The sequence below is a fragment of the Haliaeetus albicilla genome, chromosome 4 (genome assembly GCF_947461875.1).
Source record: "Haliaeetus albicilla chromosome 4, bHalAlb1.1, whole genome shotgun sequence".
In the NCBI taxonomy this organism is placed as follows: Eukaryota; Metazoa; Chordata; class Aves; order Accipitriformes; family Accipitridae; genus Haliaeetus; species Haliaeetus albicilla.
The window spans coordinates 36,316,323-36,340,903 of NC_091486.1; the positions used below are offsets into that span (position 1 = coordinate 36,316,323).

Sequence of the window (24,581 nt, forward strand, 5' to 3'; positions counted from 1 at the left end):
TCTGATGGATGCAAGAGATGGTTATACTCCTTTTGTTGTTAGCTATTCCTTGACAACATTATGGCCTAAATTGTTTTTTTAAGGGAGGAAGATATTCCTGAATGACCATTGAGATGTTATTCTGAGATTTCCTCTCCAAAGTACTCTCTCAACAGGTTGACTCTAACTCAGACAATTATATTTATACTTCTGTCTTTTTAGTAGAGATAAACCTCTTTTGCTATACTCTGCAGAATGTGTATCATTCATTCCTGGTTAAGGGTAAACACTGCCTGATTAGAACCTCCCTTGATTTTACTGGGCTTTGGATCAGACCTAAAGAACATCAATTTCTAATTATTCTGGTGGGAACTGAAGGTCTTCACTGCCTGGCCGATCAAACCTTTTAATAAGGGTAACCGTTTGCATTAGAGCAGAACACACAATAAACAAGAATTTAATCTTAATTCAGTGCATTTAATGCCTTTTAGAGGGACCATTGCATAATTTTTCAGTCACTCTTCCAATCATTGGTAAAACGCCTATTAGATTTTTCCATCCCCTTTGTTCTTACATTACAATGTTTTCTGGCACATCACTTTTGTGCCATTTGGTGTCACTCTAAAAATAAGCAGCAGGCTGTAATCACTTTATTTGTGGCTATTTAGTTGTAGTGCTGCCATAAATTCTCACTGCTCTGCAGTAATCTGATTTTAATGTGCTTCTTGTCTTTATAGTGAATGATGCCAAATGGCACAAAGACTTGTGTCTTAAACCAAGCAGAAACTGACATAAATTCAAGGTCTGATGTGATTACTGATGATTTTATGGATTTATTAATTTCTTTAAACATACATCCTGCCCACTCCTTGGGCAGTCAATGAAGACTTCTACAGTCAGAGTCCAAGTGTCAAGGTAATCTTAATTTTGAGCACTTAAACACATGAACAATTCCAATCTTATTCCATAAGACGCTGGCCTAACATACTTCTAAAGAACAGCAACGGCTTCATGCTCAACATTATTAGGATCAATTAAGTGGAAAAATTTACCAAAATCCAGCACAACATTCTGTCAGAACTTTCGAAACAAAAATCACCCCCCAAGGTATATCTCAAAGACATACTTCTGCATTTGTGATTTTAGCTAGGAACAGAAATAGTTTATAACATTGGAGCATTCTTCCCAACATTTCTTGCAGTAGGTCTGTCCTGGCAAGAATAAAGAAAAACTGGAAAAGTCATTGTGTACAAGCAGGTTTCCCAGACTGTACAACCAGTCTGACAGATCCAAAGCATCAGGAAAGTGAGATTCAGCTTCTGAGCTGCTAAGTGAAAGGGAATTATTGGAAATGGGTGATCATTACAGCTTGCTCTACATAGCACCTCCTATAAAACACTGAACTACAACTACTTAATGCAGAACACTTCAAGCTTCTCACAAGATAAAACATAAAGGCTGTGTGGGAAGAAAAATGTATGCTTTTTGTTTTGCATTGCCTAACTTTGTAATTAAAACCATTTTTATCAGGTGATTAAAGTTTCAAGTGGGACATGATCTTCTCTTTCCCCTTAGCTCAGTGAGAGGGCTAAAAATTTCATGCAATGCTGTTTCTGTGGTTTGCCTTGGAAGAAATCAGCTTGATTCAATGCTTCTCTCCTGAGACTGAAACAGATGGGAAATGTTACAATACAGTATAGTACATATGGTAATATCATTTATATTTTCAGATACGTTGGACAAAGTCAGCCCCAATATAACTCCATGGCCATAGTGAATTTACATCAGAGATGAGTAAAGCAGCAGGAGGTCAAATTCTACACTAACATAACTCCCTGCACAATTTTATTGATTTCCCCGTAATTTCAGAAGTTGGAAGTAAATGAAGGGTTTGATTCTTGTATTTCATATTCCAGTGATGGATTAAAGAACTCTGGTGTACTGTCTAAAGAAAAGAATCGTATCTTTGGCTGCCAATAAATTAAAGGTATTTGTAATTCAGAAGGTCGAGGGGGAATTCTGAATGCATAGACCATCATTAACCTAGTTTCATCTGCAAAACAGTTTGTATTCATTCATTCCTTATTCCAGTTTGTACTAATTCACCCCACATCCATTTTGGACAGTTTGTTGGATACAGATGGCAGTATTTGAAATTCTTCTTAATCTGCCTCATAGAGGATATTAAATGGCTATTTGTACACTGGATACAACGTTCTTATTGTCAACTTCCTAAGGCTACTAAAGTGAGTATTGTGAGGAGTTTTCTCAGGGTACCAAAGACAACTTTCTTAATTTTGGGGCCACTTTTAAGTGTCAAATTCTATGCTTATTTTTCAAGCATGAGGACCTAAGGATCTTCCTAACTCCCTCATCAGGTGAAAAGCCACACTCCTGGTGCGGTGAAGACCCTGCAAACACAGAGCTGACTTTATTAATATCAGAGGTCAGAAGCATTGCAGCTGAAGCGGCTGCCTGAAGCCTGGCATACATTTAGCCCTCCCTGCTCTGTGCAGGAACAGCATCTGCTGGCACAGGGTGAGAATAAACAGCACCTTGTAGCAGAGGAGGGCTAGAATATCTTCAGCAGACAGAGCCAGATCCACCAGAGTTTATCTGCTGGAGTCCTTAAAAGGTATGAGTGGAAGAGCCTGAGCCAGAGAACACCTGATAAATTAAGATGCTTTGTACTTTTTTTTGATTCTTCACTTCTTTACAATGCTCTTGCTCTCTTCAGTTGCTCTAACAGGAAAATAATCAGTTGGACTTCAATGACTCTCTTCTTTCCTTTTTCTCCCCCACTCCCCACCCATATTTATGCTATTCTGTTCATACAAAAAAGAGAGATCTACAAAGAGGACCACCCTGCCAATGACTAAGCCACCAACAGGCTTAGAATATTGTGCAAAGAATCTTCAAAATGTCTGAGCAGATTTCAATTACTCTTTTCAAAGATTTGCAATTCCCACTACACAGCCTATTGTTTGCTTTCACTAGGACATTCTTCTCTTAAACAGCTGGCACAGAATGACTACTGCTCTGTAGGGAAACAAGCAAACACCATACAGTAGAATTAAAGCCACACACAGAAAAAAAATACATTTTTTTAAAAGAGCCTCTCATGAACATAGAAGTGTTTTCCAAGACAATATGAATTCTATTTTCGCTGCTTATAGCTGAAGGAAAGCATGGGGGATATAGTTCATTCTCCTCTGATGCTCAGCATTGCTATTACACTGAACATCAAAGGAACAATGAGCAATGCTTCCCACATTTTCCATTAGCTGTGTTTGGCTGAGCAATTGTTTCTCTCGTGTCTGAAAAAGGAGCTGCAATTTTGCTTTTGCCTCTTTTCCTAAAAGAAAATGGAAAGCAGGAAAAGAAAAGAAGCACAAAAGGACAGAATAGAGGAAAACAGATATTTGCAGCAGACAGCCTGCTAATGCACCGACTGGTCACTGGGTGTGAATTGTGGGGAATTTCAGTGGGAACTAATTATGTCCAGAAGTTTTCCAAGAACTGCCAGTGTCGAACTGCTGTGGGAAGTATTTTCCAGACACAGATCATCCTTTCATATCTACTGCTGCAAACGTACATGGGATGCTCCTGCAATTCTGCTGCCCTTCACAGTGCTGGGGCTGGGAATAAAGCAGCACCTGAAGCCACAGAAGTTTTGCACATGGAAGGAAATCTTTTGCTGCCTGGCAGGAGAGCAGAGGTGCCTGTGCCACCCTCCAGGGTGGGATGCACAGTGACCGAAAGAAAAAACCAGCAGCAGAAAGGGATGGGTCTCCTGTAGCCGTGGAAAGCTTTATGTTATGCTGCAGGCCATTCTGCTACCAACTCAGCTAAAGTCTTAAATCTACAAGTCACATCCCCCATTTCTTGAGAGTCACTTGGGTGCCCCCTTAGCTGTAAGAGAAGGCCTAGGCTTTCAAAATAACAAAACACATTCAGCCTTAAAATATGTATCTTTCCATTATGATCACATTCTTCCTGCTTTCTCCTCCCTGGCAGACATCTCTTCATGGAGTACTTGTGTGAATCAAAGCAAGACAAAAATGTGCAGACATTGTTAAAGGAGGTGCCATTTTCATCCTCATTCTAATAGTTCATGTTTAAATGAAGGGTTTGATGTAAATGAGGGAAAATGGAAGTAGTCTCTTAGCTAATCTGAAAGGAATCTCTTCTGCTGTACTTTCACTAAACAAAGCCAGAAGTCACAGAGCTGAAGTTACTAAAGCCAACAAATGGTTGTTGTTGGAGGGGGTTATATCATGTTTTCCATTGTCATTTTGACATGAAACAGGCAGAGGCTTCCACTTTGCAAACTCGGAGACAAGACTGGCTCTGAAGTGAAAATAAATAAAAGCAGTGGTTGGAAGTGGGTTAGGTTTTCTCAAAGCAAAATGGAGAGAACCTTTCCTATGAAATACAAGATGAGAAAAAATGATGACTGCTTGAAAATATAAATTAAAAATAAAATTTACTATACCTGTGCGTGAAAGATGTATTGCTCTACACTCAATGATGGAACTCATTCCTCCTTGCACCCTTCCAGCATTTAAGATAGGATAAGCACACCTCTCTCTCTGTTATGCTTACAGAAGAGACTTGCTGACTCCTGTAATATGTAATTTTTTACCGCCTGTGGAGATTATCAGTTCATTAACCACAGCCAGGAGCAACATAAGGGTTAATCTTCGAAATTGTTATACAATCTCAAAGCAATGTCAGAAATATTAACAGCATAGCCCCTACACATAAATATGGGACTCTTATTCCCCTGAAACACAAAGTGTCTGACTGTGCTGAATGGAAAAAGATCAGGAAATTCTGTGGGAATTCCTTATAGATTTTTCCAGGGACAAAGCATCTATTGTCAGGGAAGCCATAGAGAGGACAGAAAGTAAAGGTTCACAAACCCTGTGCATTGAAAGATTCAATGGAAGAAAGACAATCCATAGAGGAGTAGCTGTCGGCAGCAGTAACTAAGCCAGAGCACTGGCTCCCGTATCTAGTAGCAGCATGGCCCTGGGAAGCCAACTGCAGTGAGTCACCATACAGCATCTCAGTAACAGAGAGAACACCACTGTGAGCAGCACAGCCCCAAACAGTCTTCTCTCCAGGAGGAATCCACTGGATCCCCTGGGCTGGAGATGGGCAGCATGCTGAGGGCCGGGGGCTGCAGCATTCTTCTGCACCCATCCATGCTCCCCTCAACAGCCTGACCTGAAGGTACAGAAACAAAATAACGTTTCTTGCATCACTCCTGGAGACGGAATTGCATCTGTGCCCAGTTCTCCTCCTGTACAGGGTATATCATCATGGATGTGTCGAAGGAGGGGCAGGCTGGTAAAATATTGCAGCAGGTAAAATAATGACACTAAAATTTTTGTTCCATTTTGGGTTGAAGGTTATTTACCATCTGCTAAAAACTAAAATCAGAATGTCCCAAAACTGTAGACATACAGGTGGTAGGTACCGAACTCTAAACCACGTTAAAATTGTGCAATCTACAATTTACCAAGCTACCACAAAGAGAATTAGCTAACAGTTCTCATGTTGAATCAGAAAAGGTTTTATTATACCCTTTTCAAGTTTGAGTTTTATTTTTGTGAGTGTTGCCAATAATAAATTGAATTTTGCTCTATCACATTGAATTTCTGCAATGATTTGTGAATCTAATCCATTTACTTCAAGACCAAAAAACCCCATTCTGTTAACAACGTATCTTTGCCATTGCCAACAGTTTTTCTTTTCTAGGCTGAGATCTTTTGCCTAATTTCTTAAACAAGCATGACTAAAAGACAGCATAATCTGGAGTATTAATGGACACGACCATTGCACTAATTTCCACTTTTGTGGGTTCTGACGAATTATTAGTTTAAACCAACAAATCAAAACTTGCAACTGTTACAACAGCTGTGGCTTGTGCTCTTCTCCAGACTACTAACCTACCGTAAAAACATCAAGAGCAATATAGTTTTCATGGTGCCCGCTAGCCTGGGAAAGCATGCTTTGTTATTGTTTCCCCCTACTGGCAGGCTGAACCTTTCAACTCTGAAGAGATTGCTTTTAATCCAAAATGCTCACAGTCTGCATCATTTATGTTACTGACCTACAGCATGCTTTCCCAATTATGAAGCCAGGTATGTCCCATATTCTGCACATTTCTGATTAAAACAAGGTTTGAACAACATTAGCACATAAATGGGACAATGACTAATAGATCCATGTCAGTCTGCTTTATCAGCCAGTCTGTGAAACAAAAAAGTGATAGTAATTCACTCCTTCCTTTCTCTTGAAAAGCATTAATTAAAACTAACAACCAGCTGTTGTGTAAGGCTGGCATCACCTAAGATTTTGTAAGTGACACCTGGCTGCCTATTTCAAACCTCAAAACTTTGGCAGAAGCTGGAAGAGGAAATAGATCTGCTTGTAATCTGCAGCACTAAGAAGGGAGCACATGTATTGACTCTGACTGAGGCATCAACAGTGATGTTTGTGCCAGAGACAACACCCTTCTACCTCTGCCTCTTCCCCCTGTAATAAAGCAGTGGATGTTTCCAACTCCACCTCCTCTTTTAAAAAATCAGTCTACGTAGATTTGGTCTCAAATCAAAAACAAATCTGGAAAATAATGAAAGGGATATATAATGGTCTCATTTTCCTAAGGCTAATGTCTTCCAGGGATGTGTGATCTAAAATGCGTTTATGAAATTTGTCATATTTCCAAGAACATATATATAATGTTTAGAAGGGGTGGATTCCCCAGGCTTTCATTTAGCATGACTTTTCCAGACCAGAAAGGAATGTTTCAATTTTCCTAGGCATAACCTTGCCTGCCGTGTGCTTGGTAAAAAGCAGTTAGGAAAAATGGAAGAAGAGCAGTAGATCCCTGATCTTTCATACCTTCACATAGTCCAGGTTACTTATGATGGTGTAATTATCTGTTGGCACACAGACACGCATCATCTGGTTTTACCTTCAAAACTCTGGAGGGGGGCTTTTCTGTGTTAACCAAAACCTTTGAGGAAAGATAGTTCTGACTGTCATTAGCATTACCCTTAAACTAGCTAATTTATCAACAAAATGCATGTGTGCAATGTTGCATATAGGGAAGTGCTAAAAATATCAGTCTGGCAGTCTCACAAATACACTGCATCTATGCAGTACCCATCTACTTCATTACCTATTCCTTTCCAATTAATAAAAGAAAGCAAAATGGCTAAACCAAGCTGTTTGCAAATTTTCCCAAAATACAACCCTTCTTTTCTGGGGGATCAGAAGTGGGTGCTCAGCATAAAAAGTTCTTTGCATAGTGCTTCCTGAAACCTATATGTAATTGTTTTATTTAATTTTAAAACTGTAATTTGTGACTGAAAGTAATATGAAAGGTCAATAAGTCTTCTCAGAGATATTTTAGGATTCAGTCATTACCTCAGAAATGGGCTTCCTAACCAAACATCCAAGATAACACTTACATGACAAGGAAAACACTAAATAAATTAGAGCAAAAAATTATTTGGAATAATAATGAAGGGCTTCTGGCTCTGCTTTCACACTGCTTTTTAGAGCAGTAGAGTTTTCCTGATGACCTCAGTGAAGTTCCTGAAGAACTATGGGGTGTATGCATGAGAAGTGTCACACTCCATGTGACTAAGATGTTCTTTACCATCTCAGATGCAGCTGAGACAGGCCCAAATCCATCTGACCTCCCTTTTGGCATTGATGTGAGTGGGGCTGTGCACGTGCTTCCTTCATAGTCAGTGGAAACTGCCAAATACCTCCAGTCTATCTAGCTACAATTTATGCTGTCTTCTGGAAGTAGCTGTCTTGATTGACTACAAACTCAGCATAAATGGGATGAATGTAGGCTGTAAGGATAGCAAATGCTTGCACAAATCATGCTGGCTGTGTAGAGGATAGATTTCTTTCCTAAAGAAGCATTCTAAGTTCTTACACTTTTTGGTAGTTTAATATGCAGGATGTAAAGATGCCTTCAAATGGTGGAACTGAATATACATTGCTGGAATCTGAATCACCTGTCATGTCTGAAGCACCAGCTTCATGTCATGTCAGCCACGAGGAGGCACTTTATCTTGAACGTGGTCAGGGCTTGTAAAACACCTTACACTAACTTGACACACATCAGAAAACTGGAACTATGTCAGGGTGATTTCATTTGCAGGCTAAAAGCATCCCAGTGGGTTACCAGGACATACAGCTTTTGTCCATGGAAGTCAGAAAATTCCTTGTTCCACAATACCCAGATCCCAAGCTTTTGAAGAGGTTCAACCTGAGGCTGTTCTCAGGTTCGCAATTCTCCATTCCTACCTCTTACAGCAAGACAAAGAAACACATAGCCCAGAGGTACATCTGACTATCCTAGACTTAGTGTATACTGAGCAGTTTCCTTATAATCTTGCCAAGTCTGGTCCGCTGGCAGGCTTTCCCAAGGAAAATTTTATATTGACTTACATTTGATACTAACCATATAAACATTTTTCTTGACAAGAGAGAGCATTTTAGCATGTCTGGAAATTCTCTTTTGAATCGTGGAAAATTTGGTTTCCTAGTCCATCCGCTGCCCTGCACATGAATTAGCAAAGCTAATAATCAACTACTGCAATTATTATTTTCTGTGAGTAAAGCATATTCAAATGTGTGGAAAGGAACATTCGACAGGGAGGACAGAATTCGATATTTTAAAGGATAAGTAGTGTTTTATCAGCCTCTCTGTGTAACCTCATCCCTGTAAGTAGTATGGAAGTTAGCCCAGTAAGGAAATGTTACTACACCATGAAACAGGAATGTGGCAGAGAAATGAGAATACTCCCTCACACTTCATTTGTATATTGTTCTTCTACCCAAAACTTACCATTTCTTGAGTCAAATATGTGTAGCACCTCAGAAATGTCCAGGGATAAGACCAGAGTGAGGGAAAGAGACCTGGCACTCAGGGGGGATTTGTTTATTGGGAGAAATAAAACTGATGTTCCTTCTTTTTATATTGGATGTTCCCTTATTCCTTATCCCTCTGAAGATAGATATATATAAAAAAATATACATAATGCATATTAAATATATGCAATATGTTTATTATTTGCTGCTGTAAGCAGAGAAAACTCAAAGCATACGATTGCTCAAATTTTATAATATTTTCTTCACTGAAGATTACTGAAGAGATAGTTTATATACTGGAAAAGCAGAAACAGAAAAGCATCAGTTCACAGTATATTATGTTTATTCTCTACAGAACATCTTTATACGCATTGGGGTTTTCTTAAGATACTTTACAAGGCTTAGCCTGTGTCTGTGCTTGGTGAGGGAGGCTGGTATTTGGGCATGCTGCTGTTGCAGATGGTGTTACCTGATTTGCTCATGCACAGAGCCCCCTGAGCTCCAACTGCTCCACTGCCAACACCCTGCTGGTGGACTCACAGTCACCCCCCATTGGCAGAGGTGTCTTTCCAGGTACACTGAGGCAGACAGATTTGCCATGAAATGGCTAAATTGTTTTCATTATTTGTATCACACAGAGTAGGGTAGGGTGTGGTTTTAAAGGCATTTGGCTTTCCTTTATTGCACTACAGTTTATTTGGCTGCTGCTTATCAAGTTATTTGTAAAGTTATCCATTGCCTCAATGCAGGAATAAATACATTGCAGATCTTTTATCTTTACAAGAAAGAAAAATGTTTTATCTTAAGGAAGGTCTGGTTTACAATGTCTGGCAAGCAGGAACAGAGCACATCCAAAAAAGGTCAGCTGTACTCATGGAATGTCATCTGTTTAACTTAAATACTCGTACCACACTTATCTTCACTCAAAGTTGAATTATTGCATACAAAGTATTTTTTTTCCCCTCTAAATTCCATGCTCATTTGATTTTTGGTGTTCTCGCTCTTTGTAAACATGCACACACTCGCACGGACTCCTAGATACCATCAGCTGCTAATCAGTCTCGTGAGGGACTGAAACAGCCTGCAGATGCACAATTCAAACTACTTCAGCTGAGGGAATTAATTTACCCTCCTGCTTTATGTCAAAGTAAAAATCCCGTAAGCCAACGTATTTTCATATAACGCTCTTAAAAACTATTTCATCAAAACTGGTTAGAATTTTAAGGCAGTTTTCCACACCCAAATTGTTTAAACAAACCCCTACGCTGCTAGTGGAAAACACACAAGTACAAAGGAGAACTCCAAATAAAAAAGCTGCTTGTGACAAATAACTTCCAGGCAGCACAGAGCTAACAGTTAAAATGTTATTCTAAGAGTTAAAAGAAATAGTTAAAAAACTCTCTGGTGTCTGTAATAGGAAAACAAGTAAGAACAAGAACAAACGCAGCTAAGGCAGACAACACTGTACAGTCCTTTTAACCACAGAAGAAAGCAAAGCAAACAGAAACCTTTGGGATGTTAATGCAAACTCCTGCAGCTTTCAGCTTCTGCATTAAATATCTGACTCTGCTGAATTAGTGAAGGAAAAGTGTTCTGGTGAGATTTGTGAACACACATTTCTTACAAGCTATTAAAATAATTGGTGAAAATAAAAATAAAATAAAAACATTAAATCATAAGAAGCTTGAATTACTCACCGTCTTGTTGTGCCAAAATAACTGAGGGTTGAAACACGGCAAGAATGAGCAAAGTTACTTTTTGCACAAAGCTCATCATGTCTAAATATTAGACATGAGACTCTCTGTGCAAAAATAAAAATGGGGGGGGAATAAAAATCTATTCAAAATAGCAACATTGGTTGTTCCTTGCCCTTCCAGCACCGGGCCATGTACAGAACTCAGCCACAAGCATTCCCCAGCTTTGGCCTTAAATAGGAAAAAAATTGGCTTACTTTACTTTTCCACCCCCTTTACTGAAATATGAGAAGAAGACCCATCCCCTAACAGTAAATGAATGATTAATATTTCTCTTGGCTTTACAGAAGAATAAAGTCAACTAAACAAGCTACACAGCACATCTGGAACTTTTGTGTGCATACAAAATGCACACTGAGACTATATATGAATAGTTAGTGTGTGCTGTATGTGAGATATATGCATGTGAAAAAAGAAGTTCTGTGGTAAAGCATTTTTTCATGTTAATTAGGAGTCAATGGGTACAGCCCAAAGAGGATTTTTAATTCTTAGTGCTCTCTAACAAAAATAAAAGGTAAGTACCTGATGTGGCCACACAAACTGAAAGAATCCCAGAAGTGGAAGAGCAAACCTGGGTATTTCTGCTGATGAGCAATCAGAGTTAATGAAAGGAAGACCTGAAAATTGCAACAGTTCTGTTCCAGTGCTTTTCTCACCATCTCTGCCTCAGACCATAATTTTGTGTGACTTGGGGAGAAAGCAAACACAAAAAAAAAAATTATGAAGAAAACAAGTTCCCAAATCAGAAGCACCAATCTCTCAAACTAAAACTTTTCAAATAATTCAGTTTGATGCTGTCACTACAACATTTGAAAGGAATGCAGAACAAGCACCACCTTTTTTGTTACTGTTTGCTCCTCAAACAAGAAGGTACAGCAGACAAAAAAAAAAAAATCTTGAGACTACTAATCCATTTATTCCATGCAAAACTTTACTGACAATAGGATCAGAACAAACTTATTTTCCAAATAAGATGTCTTAGGCAGCTTTTATTATAAATGTAGTTTTGCTGGGAATGTAGCTTTAAGTCCAAGTTTGGAAGACTCCAAAGTGAATGCAGAAAGTTGTCACAGTGTGCATCTCTGCTAAAACAATGACCAAACTAATTGCTACTCTCAGTCGATTAATTTCATCCAGGTCATTAACTGCAGGAGTGCTCATTCATTTGTTCTTAAGTGTTGCTGAGATTATAGCAACCCAGGAAACCATCCCTTCCAGCAATGATTCATTAATGTAATGAACTGTCATCCCAAAAAAGGGACCCATGTCTGTGTATGCATAACAAAATAAGAGCAGCTTGAGATTACCTTTTAATCTGATAGGTATTCAGTCTCATTTCAAAACCTATTTATCTGAAACACATTTGCACTTAAACTGCAAAGTCCTCTTCTGCTGTGGTCACCTGAGGTGGAAGAGGTTGAAGCAAGTATGAAGAGATCTTAATTAATTTGATGCCACTTTCAACATACCCTGAGAGTCTCTTCTGTGTATTATACACTCATAAGGTATGAATGGCTTGATACATTTAAAAGGAATTACACACCACTTTTCCGCATGAATTAAATACCCCCCAATTTTCCATGTTGTCTGAGTTGGGATGGTGGAATTATTTCATGCAGGTTTGGGTTTTCACATCCAGTATCATATTACTTAACAGGTTAGGTTATTGGTTTATAAACTTCAAGTAGTTACAATCAACAAACAGACAACCACCTCCTGTTGAGCTATCCTAGAATGTAAGACAAAATGCTTCAAATTTTTATGCTCAGGACATAAATTAGAGCCACAGTATCTAACAATACCTGGATTGATTTGTCTGGCTCTTTTCAATAGAAATGTACAAACAGACCAAACACTGGATCCAAACCATTCTCAGCTATGGAATGAGATTTAAACTAAACTAACTGTTTATCAAAATTGCATGCAGATCAGTTTTTTATTGTCACTCTGTTTTCTGTATTAATGCCTATATGTTCGTCACAGTAATTGTTTAATTTAGATGAAACTTAATGAATGTTACATGGTAGGTTTTCACATTTAAATAGCCAAGGGAAAAATAAGAGAAATTTTATCATGGTCTTTGACTTAAAGCCACTCTCATATTGAATTCTACAAATTTTTCAGCCCATTTGACCACAATAAACATCTCTATATATTTCTTAAGTTTATCCTTTCAAAAAAAGAGAACATCCTTGGTGACTCCCTTATTTTCACTAACACTTCAATTTTTACAGAACAACACTTGACTGTTCAAATAAAATTTAAATCCTAAGAACAGTTCTGGATTGTTCACCTTGGATATTAAACTAGTCTCTAACTAGATTAAGAACCCAGATTTATCCACAACACCTACTATTTCCCATAGGCATTGGAGTATCTGTGTTCTTGAATTTGTACAGAAATGAATCCTGAGGTTTCCATATAGAAGCATAACCAATATCACTGAATGATTACATCCCATAAAAACCAAAATAACCTATGGACCTTATCTTCCTTGAGTTCTGCAGTATATTTGCTGTGGTTCAGCAAATAATGAATGGCAATGCTCAGCTGCACTGGAATTTCTCATTAGTGCTACCTTCACATAACAGTGGTTGTAGAATTGATTTTATAATTCTAGTGTAAAATCATGAGGCAGTTGCCATTTGCTGTCAAGAGTCAATTCCTTTTGACTAGGCATTCACCATTTTGTTTTATTTTAATTACCTGGCCTGAACAGACTGTGGCACAACAACTTTCCCTGAACATTGATGGACACTTTATGATCAAAGCCTTCCTTTTCACATCCTCTGCACAGAAACAGACCCTCTAGAAACCCAGCTGACTTGATTCTTGAGTCTTGCAGGCAGTTTCGGAGTATTTAGTAAGTAGCTCTTGGTTAGCATTCTCCTTCCCAGGGATGTAATGTCTTGGCACCTGGACTAAACTGGAAAAAGGTACTCATATCAGAATCAGAGCATTTTTGCATGGGGGCACCTGGAATAATTACTTGTAAAAGTTGTTGAACATATTTGCGCTTTACTGCTGATACCATGAAAGATGTGTAGACCACAACTACTGACCAGCCACTATGTCAGATGACTGGAGTATTCATGCTGTTCATGCAATTGGGGATCCCTTGTGTATATTTGAGGCTTGTGGTTAGTGACATTCTGCCTCAGAATGACAAATGAGTGACATGCTCTTACATATTTATTAGGTGACTTCAGGTCCACCTCCCCAAAAGGTCAGTCCTTAAGCAAATGATCTAAGTGTCACTTTAAATGTTCCCGAAGTTCTGACCTGTCGAACAGGCTGGCAGCTATCCCCTGTTTCCAAGAGAGCTTAATCTGAACTGAGAATCTTCAGTTTTTGTCATTGGAATTACCCCTATGTCAGGAACAATATATTTATTTTTTGTTTTGCATGGATTTTAATGATAGTAAAGAATCTTGGAATTGAAAAAGGAGTGTATAGTTTCACAGAAATAAAACACTGCAAATAGTGCAAATAGTGACCAAAAGCACAGGTGGGGAAGGGAAAGAAAAAGGCTGCATTTAGTTAAGTAAAGAAACTTTTTTTTTTCCTCCAAATTGTACTTAGTGAACCAACACACGCTGCTAAGATGCATCTATGGCATTCTTTTCTCTTAAAGCCTACTTTTTTAAAACACTTGACCTACAAGAAAAGCTGAATCTAGAGCCACTAAACAAAAAAACCTGCATGCACTTCTTTAAACATTGCTGTTTATGAACTAGAAGTAATGCAAATTATGACTGATGTCTTAACAGACAATTACAGGAATTAAGGTGGCCAAGGCAATGAAATTGTTTCATTCTTCTTCCATCTTTCCATTTTCACTGAAATTATTTCCTAAGACAATGGGAAATAAGCTTTTGAGATGCAGTCTTTTGTTCACATGAGCTCTGTTTTCAGCTTCACACAGCTTCAGTAGTTTTCACAAACAAAAATTCTCTTTTTTTGCAAAAGTCCTGTGCAGATTAAATAAAATCCTTCATCTGAGTCATGTTGGGAACTAACTGTGTTACAGCACAGCTGTGAAGGCTCTTAAGGCAGAGCCAACATTATGACTGCATACGGGTGAAGCAGACAGCACCCACAGCATTTTCTCTTCACAGCAGGAGGGACACAAGCCAAACTAGTTTAATGACCTTTGGGTGTACCGAATGCTGGGGAATTCAAAATCTATGGCCAGGGCGTGGTTCTGCACTGAACACGCACCTACTCTTGTCGCCAATAATGGAATCTGTTAATTTAGAACACTGGCCCAACGCCTTTGTGAGGATGCTCCTCCTTTTCACTGAGGTGTCAAAATTATTTTGCAAGGAATCCTTTCTTCTTGTCTCTAATTCAGATTTCCACTGTACAACTGAAAAAAACCAGACATTCACTTTTTAAAGAAATACCACAGTCCTATCCATCTAAGGAAGTACTTAATAAAATGGAAATGAGATTTTGTGGCAGGAGATTGTCTTGTAAAGGCTTTTGTGCTCTACAACTTGTGGTTGTTGGACATCAAAATAACATTAAATGGCAGAAAATATTTATAGATTTAAGAATAAACTTGATTGTGAATTGGTGCCTATGTTTAGTTTTACACAATCACAAAAAATAATTTTTTGCTATATCTCTAAGCAACAAAAACCTGTTAAATCCATCAGAAGAGCAGTCCAAGAACAAATTATCTTAAAAAGTAGGCTATCCTTTCTACCGCAGGGTTTGTGTAGAAAATGGGGGTGCATCACACAAATCAAACAGTCACTCTGTTGGCTCTACTCAGGGACCAGTTGCTGTATCTGTTGTCTCTGCTCAAATCAACATTGCTCCAGACAGTACATGTAGTTCCCAGAAGGGCTCAAGTGTACTGTACTTCAGCTATTGGTTCATATGGGACCTCAGCATAGAAAGTTCCCAGGTTTAGGCTTCAGCACTAGCAAACGAGCACATTTTGTGAACACTTTTTTTTTTTTGTCTTTTTTAAATAAAAAAAGAACAATGGATGCAAGACACAGCAAGGTTTTTTAAAAATTATTGTTTCACATTTTTCTGTTTGCTGATTTATTGTTTTTCTAATGGAGGAATAAATATTCTTGTTTGACTTTAGTAAAGAATAACAAAAGGCGATCCGTACTCATATGACTCATCCTTCAGAAAAAACAGAAAACAGAAGAAGGCAGGATTAAATGTTTTACTCTTGATCTGTCCAGTATTAAATGATTGGAAGGGAAAGAAATTACCAAGGCAAAACAATTGAATGTTTGAAAAAAAAATATTCTAAAAGAAGGCCACTGGAGATGTGCAAGAAGGTCAGAGAACATGGCAATACGAGAGTCTTCCACTAAAAATGAAATCCCAGTCTGAAATTAAAAATGAAATAGCTGTCTTCAGGACTAGTGTCAGGCCAGTTCTTACTGGCTGATGTTATGAGGCAGGTATGACGTTCTCTTCTGGACTGTAAGTGCTCCACGTGTCCCAAAGAGCACACTGATTTCCTAGAATGGAGAAACAGTGTCCAGCTGCTTTTCTGGAATGAGGGGAAGCGTACCACGCTGAGGCCAGCCCTGTTGCTGCTCACCCCTGTGGGTGGGTGGCCTGGGAGGCTGACTACAAGGATTCTCTCGACATCTATTTTGTGGGATTTCTTCTGATCTGTGACCTCTTGTCACATTCTTTTCTCTGCTGTTAACTCTAGTATATTGTCATAGAGCCCATCATACATCTGCTATTGGAAAGCGGCAGCACTTATGAATTAATCTGTCCAATGTCATGCATACAAGAACAACTCAGGACCTTAGTTTAGACATATGTGTTGATTTGTTCTGCTTTTCAAAGGTAGTTTTAAAAGTACCTTTCCTTTCAAGATGAATCCTGTCCTAAGAACATTAAATCTCCACCTGGTATTTGAGATCCTCAAAGTCTGTACTAATAACATCAGGTATAATGGCAGACAGAGAAGATATTAAAAAACAAAATTATAAACAGGTATGTAGTTACACTACTGATCTGAACTCATTTTACGGCTAGGCTCTATATGAGCTTGCTGGTTTTGTTTTAATAGTACAGAACAGAAAACCCTAGTTCAAATGTATCAACTGCATGTCGGTAAGAACTGTTTGGGCTGTTATAGGCAAGTCTGGGAAAGTTTTGTTAGATACTCAGAGTAAAAAGATACCACAAAACCACCCCAAAGTAGTAACAACAAAGTTGTGGTGGACTCTGGTGACCAAGTTAAATAATTAGGAAGAATCATCTGGAAAACAGAAGGAAAATACCACACATTCATTCTTTTTCATCCCTGCAAACTGTGGCATGAAGAGTGGTAATAATATAATTATTTTTTATATTTTTACTCGAAACACTTATGCTAATGAATTGGATTTAAACTATTCTGTGAATTGAAAAATTGTTATGCCTCATTCGAGATCCATTTATTCTTTGTTTCCTAAAGACAAGAGATAATTTCTAACTCCTTTCCTAACAATTGTCACATGGAAAAGTGGAAATAAATGTAATAGAATTTTTTTTTATTGGAACAATATAACAACTTTTTTTAATAAACAGCTTTGAGGTGTGAAATCTTATTACTCCTTAATATAAGAATGTATTCTTCTCAGCAGATCATTTTCTACACACATGGAGAATTCAGAAAAGTGTCTAATCCAGTTAATTAAATCCATATTTGAAGGTATTAAAGATCCTTTTTTCAAATGGCAGAAAAGTGAATAGACTGGTATGAATATACTGAAAAACAAGATGATGAGGCTAGTATTATGATTACAGAAGAGTACCATAGTCATGATTTTGAGAGCAAAGAATTAAGACTATGCCTTTAAATGAAGATACATGTAACCCTACCTTCCCAGCCCCAGCTGAACTCCCTGTCCTCAAAGGGATATTCCACCAAATTCTTGCTAGAGATCAGTCAAGCTCCAGGACCCACACTATCGAAGAAATCTTGCATGCAGAAAATTAAAAGAAACAGCACTGGAAAGAATCTCTCAGTAAATGCCACTATACCTGACTAATATTTATTTTAAGATTAGAGATCTGGTCTGGGTCATTCTTTCCTGCAGTACATTGTTTACTGCAGTGGCAGTGTTCAGCCAACTCAGTAGACATTGTAGGAGAGGAGGGTCTCGACTGCAAAGAGATCCCCCAGTGGGAACCGAGGAGTATTCAAATCCCTCTTTCTCCTGGGTAACTCTGCATCTCATTGGCATGGAAAGAGTGCCAATCCCCAGCCACCCACCCCAAATCTCCCCCACTGGCTTCTGCTTGTTTCCAAGGCCAGCAGAACACACAGCTGTCGTGAATTTATGAAACAAGCGAACACGTACACAGGACTGAAAATCTGACCTGCTGTTATGGAAATCTTGGGTTCTTTGCACAACAGAGAATTAAGTCTGCTTCCATTCCCAGAGCTTCTGGTGCTGTTTTTGATTTAGAAATTGCACTTCCTAATTTATAAATGTCAGGAGGTCAATGTTGTTATTGTACTATCTTTCCCATAAGCTGCCTTACTGTGCCTATTTACATTTTGCCATTGTGAACAAAACCACAGCATACTGTTATCTTTCCAGCTCTCAAGATACCACCCATGACCATTTTAACTACTCAGAAAGTGGAAGGAAGATTTTCCTTTGGAAGAGTAAGGAAATTTCAAAATGACTAATTGCTTTACATACATAGTCTCTAGATCTCTGAGAACTTTATCAAGTGTCATCTTTGCATTAAGCAAATTGGAAACTACAACATAAAGAAGACAGAATATTTTCTAAAAATACAAAATAAAGATGTGAGCAGAATCCTTGTCCTGATCCAGTGCCATATTTAATGAATTACAGTTTATGGAGGTTGTCATGTACCTCAAGTTTGGTCCTCACCAGCCAAATGACACTCACCATTATTCCTCAGAAACATAACTGGCATTGCTGTCAAACTCTTGGTACCTTTGGAATCAGTTGTGCCACCAGCGAGTTAAACAGTAAATCCTTTTGAAGCTTTATGCTGCTGATTCGTTAGTCTTCTACCAATATTCAGATAGTGCAGATCACCAGGTTCAGACCTTCTACACTTTTGGCTGCACTTCTGGAAAAAAAAAAAACAAACAAAAAAGACATTTCTTAAATACAGGCACAGTGTAGAACAAATTTCTGAGGATGCATTTAATTAACATTGTTATAATGGTTAACATCTCTAAAAATTTGCCTAAGTACAATCTACAGAGAGCTGTACTGCTGTTGATATATGTTCTGAGCTAAATCAGGCATTGCAATGCAAAAGCTATGAACAAAATAACAGATTTCACTCGTTGATACAAAAAATTTCAATAAAAGCGGTAATTGATTTTTTGCCCCATGCCTGTCCTTCTCAGTAAGCAGAGTTCCTTCCATTTTCATGATTCAAGGTCACTGCCTTAGGGGAACAACAGAAGAAGAAGGATCTTGCCTGATGCTTTCTATCAGTGTCTGCTCTAGTGCCTTTTTGCCTGCGGCAATCTCAAGACAATATTTTGTAGTAGCCTTCTGTGGGTGCGTGCATGCACATTTGCCTGGGTGCGATATAGATTTCGGCGAACAGTATGATAAAAAACAAGCACCCTGTAGGTTATTAATTATGAAAAAAATACTGATGAGCATATTTACTTGTTCCACCTTGCAAAACAGAATAAAAGACCGTTCCCTTTCAAACAGCCTTGCAGCTTTTTCTTACACACCCTTCACATGCACAGCCAAGTGGCAAGGTGCCCGGCTCTGGGACCTGGGGGCTGGAAAGCAAAAGACCCACTGAGGGCTGCTGCATGGGTGTAGGAATGCACGACAGCACCTGGAAACGTTAGTGTAAAAAGAAGCAAATTTGCCACATGTTGCAGCAGGTTGCCACATGATATAGCGCTGCTGCGAGACCTTTATGCTATTTTATAGTCGCTTTCTGTTGTAAAATGGTGAAAAGTGTTGGCACGTGTTATGCCACTGCTACACGTCACTGTTAAAACTTAATGACAAAGCAAGACCATGGAAAGGTTTATGAACTTCTACTGGGATTGCTCCCGACTGTCCTCCAAGTTAGAGCTGCCCCTGCTTTCTGTGTCAGCAGCTGCCTCTGAAGCAGATACCCCCTCCTGCCACACCAGACTCCTGGCTGCCGCAGGGGTCATCTGCTTCGACAGAACCAACTGCAAGGGCACACATCCTCAAGAAACGTCAAGAAAATGGAAGTTGCATGATACGTTTGGTAAGAATTTATAACAACTACACTATGCAGTCTAAAAACTGACGCTGGGGGATGTTACCATAAAAAAGTTTTGAATGTCAGTACCTCCCATTTAAAATAAAAACCGCACGAATCCTGTCAGAGTAAAGCCTGAGTGTACCCACCTCTCAGTACAGATGATATTATGATACAAATAAAACAGTAGTTACAGGATTGTTTTTGTTTGTGCTGAGGTAGCTACCCAGACCCCAAAGAACATGCCATCCAGTAAGACAGCAAGCTATATAAAGTGACATATGATCTGAACATGACTCTGCAAATAGAGTTGGAGCATACAGGCATTATACAACATAGTCGCCACAGGCTCATGATTAGCTTACTTAGCTATGCCCTGTAGTACAAGGTGTGTGCATGTTAAGTGCAGATTTACGGCACCATCATTTTAGTGATCAGGGGATTTTTGAATTTCAGCTTAAAGCAGCTTTTTAATGAAGATGAACAGACAGTATTCAAAATTTTGACAATGGATTTTGGTTGTATTCTTTTTTGTTAACCTGTGAATAAAATGTCTTGTAGGTGAAAAAACAACATATATTTAAATCAAACATCTCCTATATGCAAGCATGGGATGAGGGGGGAATGGGGTCTTTTCTATTTTATTTTTTTTTTAAAACCTTTTCAAAGTTAGAATGAGGTGTCTTTTCAGAGCTTTTCTTTAAAACCTTATTGAAACACTGTTTTCAAATAAATGGCCGTTAGGAAAATTCACCTCATCAGTATCTTTAGAAAGCTGCAAAGCTGTCAGCAGCTATACTTTAATATTCTTGGGATGTTTCTAATGTTGTACTTGTAAAAGCACACAAGTAGTGTGGATTGCAACTTCTGCTAGGCAAAGAGTAAAAAATAATTCAAACCATAAGAACTCAAAGAATCTGACCTCGAATAACTTCCAATGTTATCAATCTAACAACGTGCACTAGCTTTCCTTTGGACCTAGTGCATTGGCTATTTTGGAATACAATGAGCAAGCCAGTTTTAATCTATTCATGCAGAACTAATAACCCCTCAAAAAGGAAAAATAACTATTGGTCCTTCCCAGAAACACTGCATCTGGTTCTTTCTGGAATTGATACTGAGGTCTGATATTCTGATAGGCTTCAGGCTGAAAGGAAATTTTGAAGATTCTTTTTAGAATAAATCGGAAGTCCAAACCACGTAGATGCTCATTATCCAAGTGTTAAAGTAGATATGAATTACATTTATAGACACATCAAGGTCTTTTTAATGACCTGAATAGTGGAAAGATAGCATAAACAAGCAAGAATCTTGCTCTATTTTCTGTTTCTGTGGAAGAGCCAGGCAGAAATGGCGCAGGAAAGAAATAATATTCTCTCATTGTAGTTATTCCTACCACTTCAGGAATGGCTGTGGGAAACAACGTTGGATGTAGAACAAAATGAGAAGAGACTGTGTTCTGCAATTTTTAAATGCAGTATATTCTTTTCAATGAGCTGAATAACACATAAGCCAGACCCCTGAATATGTCAAATACAGTATAAACATCACAGCCCTATCATGTCAATACAAAGAGACTTACCACATTCATTACTGTTGAAGCACTTTTGACTTCCCCAAAGTTACACTTACTGTATCTAGGCTGGCTTGATCTCCTTGGGAATCCAGGTTCAAACCCATCCGAACAGTGCCTTGCCAGGCACAAAAAAGATTTTTTAAAAATTACTATTAACTTGTCTCGAGAAAGCATCCACGAGGAGGTAGAAATAGGACCCCTATACATACTGCCTTATTTCCAGCAGTAGGAATCTGTGGCCACCTCTAAAAGACAAAGCTCTAAACAGCATTTGAATGGTGTATATACCTGCCATTTTCACTTACTGCATTTTTGGTTTTGGAGCTTCTGATCTGGTTCTCACTCTAATTTGATTAACAAAGAGCACCACTAACATCTAGAGTCAAGCTGGAAAAAAGGAAGAAAACCCAAATGAGGTTTAAGATGAGCTATTCAGACCTGTGATAGCTGAAAAGCCTGCTCTCCAAACCTCTCACCCCCTGTCCTCAGAGAGGTGTAAAGCAACCCCACAGTCAGCCAGCAAGGTACAATCCAGACACTTTGCATCAACAAGTCACTTACTTGGCTGACCCTGCAGTCTCTCAGCTATCTCAAGGGAATCAGGAGCTAGAACCTGCTCTTTCTTTTAACCTTTCAGAGTTTCACAGACATCACACTAATAATTTTTTTTTTTTAACCGCTTAACACAATAAAAATTTAAGGACATATAAATCAGGGTTTCTTCGTGTGCTGCTATTTAACTGCAAGTATATTTGTAGCATGAGCAGAAAAGGTTTCCCCGAAGAGCTTACAGTATTTCTTCTTTGCCTTTTGCTTTGACAGTTAGGTCAAATTCAAATTAACTACTCAAATTTCATATTTTCAACATTAATTTCAGATATAAGAAATACCTCTGTTTTTAAGGACACCTTGTAATTTTTAAGCCATAAGTATTGTAAAATGGTCTTCACATGCGTAAGATTGTAAAATAAGTATTGTAAAATACTCCTCTTGCATGTGATACATTCACACATTAATACAAATATTTTTAATATTTTCACTAGTGATCTTTATCTTTAGACAGCTCTATTTCCATGAAAGTGTGTTTGTCTGCAAGAATTTACCATCTAACCTCTCTTAACTGGGCAGTTCTGCCTTTTTGTTCTCCTTTGAAACACGACTGATGATAACCATCAAAACAATTACTTGTCAAAACAGATAACTGTAAAAATGTACAGAGAGCATCAGCTATTCAAGCAGCAAACTATGAAGGTGTGTAGGATGAGTATTGCTGGAGTGACCAAGAAAAGGGATGCAGGGACTATGAAACTCTTAGGTTTTGGTAGGAACTAGACCAGGCAGTTATGCAGGCAGAGGTGGACATTTGAGTCACGGACTCTGTGAATGGAAGAAAACTACGACCTCAGATCACACTAGGACAGAGCAGAAATGCAGAAGGGCTGACACCTGAGCCCCGCCAGCCCGCCTGGAGCCTTTCTGCTCTGCCCTGGGAGCGGAGAGGCAGAGGCACAGTGGGAGCATGCGGGAGGGCAGGAGCAGCTCTGCTGCTGTCTCCTGTCTCCAAACTCATGGGGCAAAGCTAGCAACAACAGAGCAGCACATGACAATCTTCACCCATGGACTGACCCCTTCGTGCTTCAGAACACACTCTGGAATGAGATAACCCTACAACAGAAACACTTCATGGACCTCCAGCCTTTGCAATTTAGTGCATCCAGAAGTTTAGGGATGTGCAAGTTTTGAGCTTTTAAAAATTTTCTTAATAGAAAGACCTTGGAAATCAGGTGTGGTTCTTAATTCCATTGATTTTTATAATGATAAAATTATATATTTGAATATCAGACAAATAACTTATTTTCTTAATGAAAAGGACAATAACAGTTATATTTCCCTGCATTGTTGAGAGCCTATTTATACCATTTTATGTTTTTAGCATATTCTCTTGGGCCAGCTGTTTTTCCTTAATTGTCTTTGACTCATTTACCTGAACCCGAAATTCCTTATCTGAAAATATTAACTCCCAGCCTGTCTACCCAAACCAAACACAAACCAACTTTTTCAAAAAATGCATCTTCTTTAAGGTGTACCTGTCCCTCCCACTTTTTAAAAATCTTTTTATACATAATATATTTTAATACAATATGTTTTTACAGAATATATTTTATTATAAATTGGCCTCGCTTTTCAAAGGTTTGGTCTGTTTTGTGAGATGACTGCCTTGGAAAGCATATTTGGATATCTAAGTTATTTTCACAGTTGTTAGTTATCCATTCCCCAATCTCTGTGTACTTTGGGAAGTACAGGGCCTGGACAGAATCAGAGCTATTCAGCTGAGATTTTGAAAAACAAAAGAACCACCCACAAAATGACCAGCCAGTTACTTCAGATATTGATGTAGCAGAAGCAGAGAGGTATTGATCTGTCTGCTAACCTTTCACCGATCCACTCACATTAGCAAATTTCTGGCATGTCTAGGAATAAAAAGACCTTACAGTGAATCTGATTTTCTGCATATGATTTTCCTGAAGGACACATGTTTATTTAAAAGCTGCTTTGATGTTTTTGGAAAACTTATGGCCAATGTCTTGACTGAAAAACTGCCTGGAGATTTCTTTTATAGGGCATCTATTTTTTGCAACATTTCTTCATAAATTTATCAAGAGCAGAAATAATGTGTGTAAACTCAGGGATTATTCTAACTCACCTGGATAAATTGGTCTTTTCGGTGCTGCAGACCATCACGGTTGAATGTCTTTGAATTCACCACTTCGAAAATCCCTTTGATGATCAGAACACATAAAAACTGAGCACTAATTATGTAGGGCAGTGTTTGCAAAAGCTGTTGCACATTTCTCTGGAATGTTTGGATTGCAGTTCCTTTATCCTGGCCAAATCTGCCTTTTCCATTCTGGGCTGAGTTTTACACCTCTGCCCTGTTCACTGTCCTGCACTGTTTTATTTCTGTCTTCAATGTTCCTATTTTATATTTTCTATTCAGATAACACAAGCAAAAATGTAACTGATATTTTTTTAAGAAAATACTACTAATGCACCATTTCCTGCAACCTTTTCAGTAAAAATATCCCTGGTATTTTCTAATTAGAGAATTTCAGACTATGGTTGACTCAGTTTTCTGA

At 38.4% G+C, this 24,581-nt stretch overlaps 1 protein-coding gene and 1 long non-coding RNA gene across 2 annotated transcripts in view; both read right to left on the reverse strand.

The window, feature by feature from the left end:
• Nucleotides 1-10,826, reverse strand: part of COL3A1 (collagen type III alpha 1 chain) — a 53,304-nt gene extending 42,478 nt beyond the window's left edge. Inside the window, exon 1 of the mRNA XM_069781903.1 lies at nucleotides 10,584-10,826. Coding sequence (XP_069638004.1) covers nucleotides 10,584-10,662 — 79 coding nt within the window. The 5' untranslated portion in view covers nucleotides 10,663-10,826. The remainder of the gene's footprint in view (nucleotides 1-10,583) is intronic.
• A 7,330-nt stretch (nucleotides 10,827-18,156) lies between these two features.
• LOC138684989 (uncharacterized) lies at nucleotides 18,157-24,222 on the reverse strand. Its single transcript, XR_011324208.1, has 3 exons — nucleotides 24,149-24,222; nucleotides 21,451-21,559; nucleotides 18,157-18,728 (listed from the first exon to the last, which is right to left on the reverse strand). It is a non-coding gene; the product is annotated as an uncharacterized lncRNA (long non-coding RNA).
• Nucleotides 24,223-24,581: the final 359 nt, after the last annotated feature.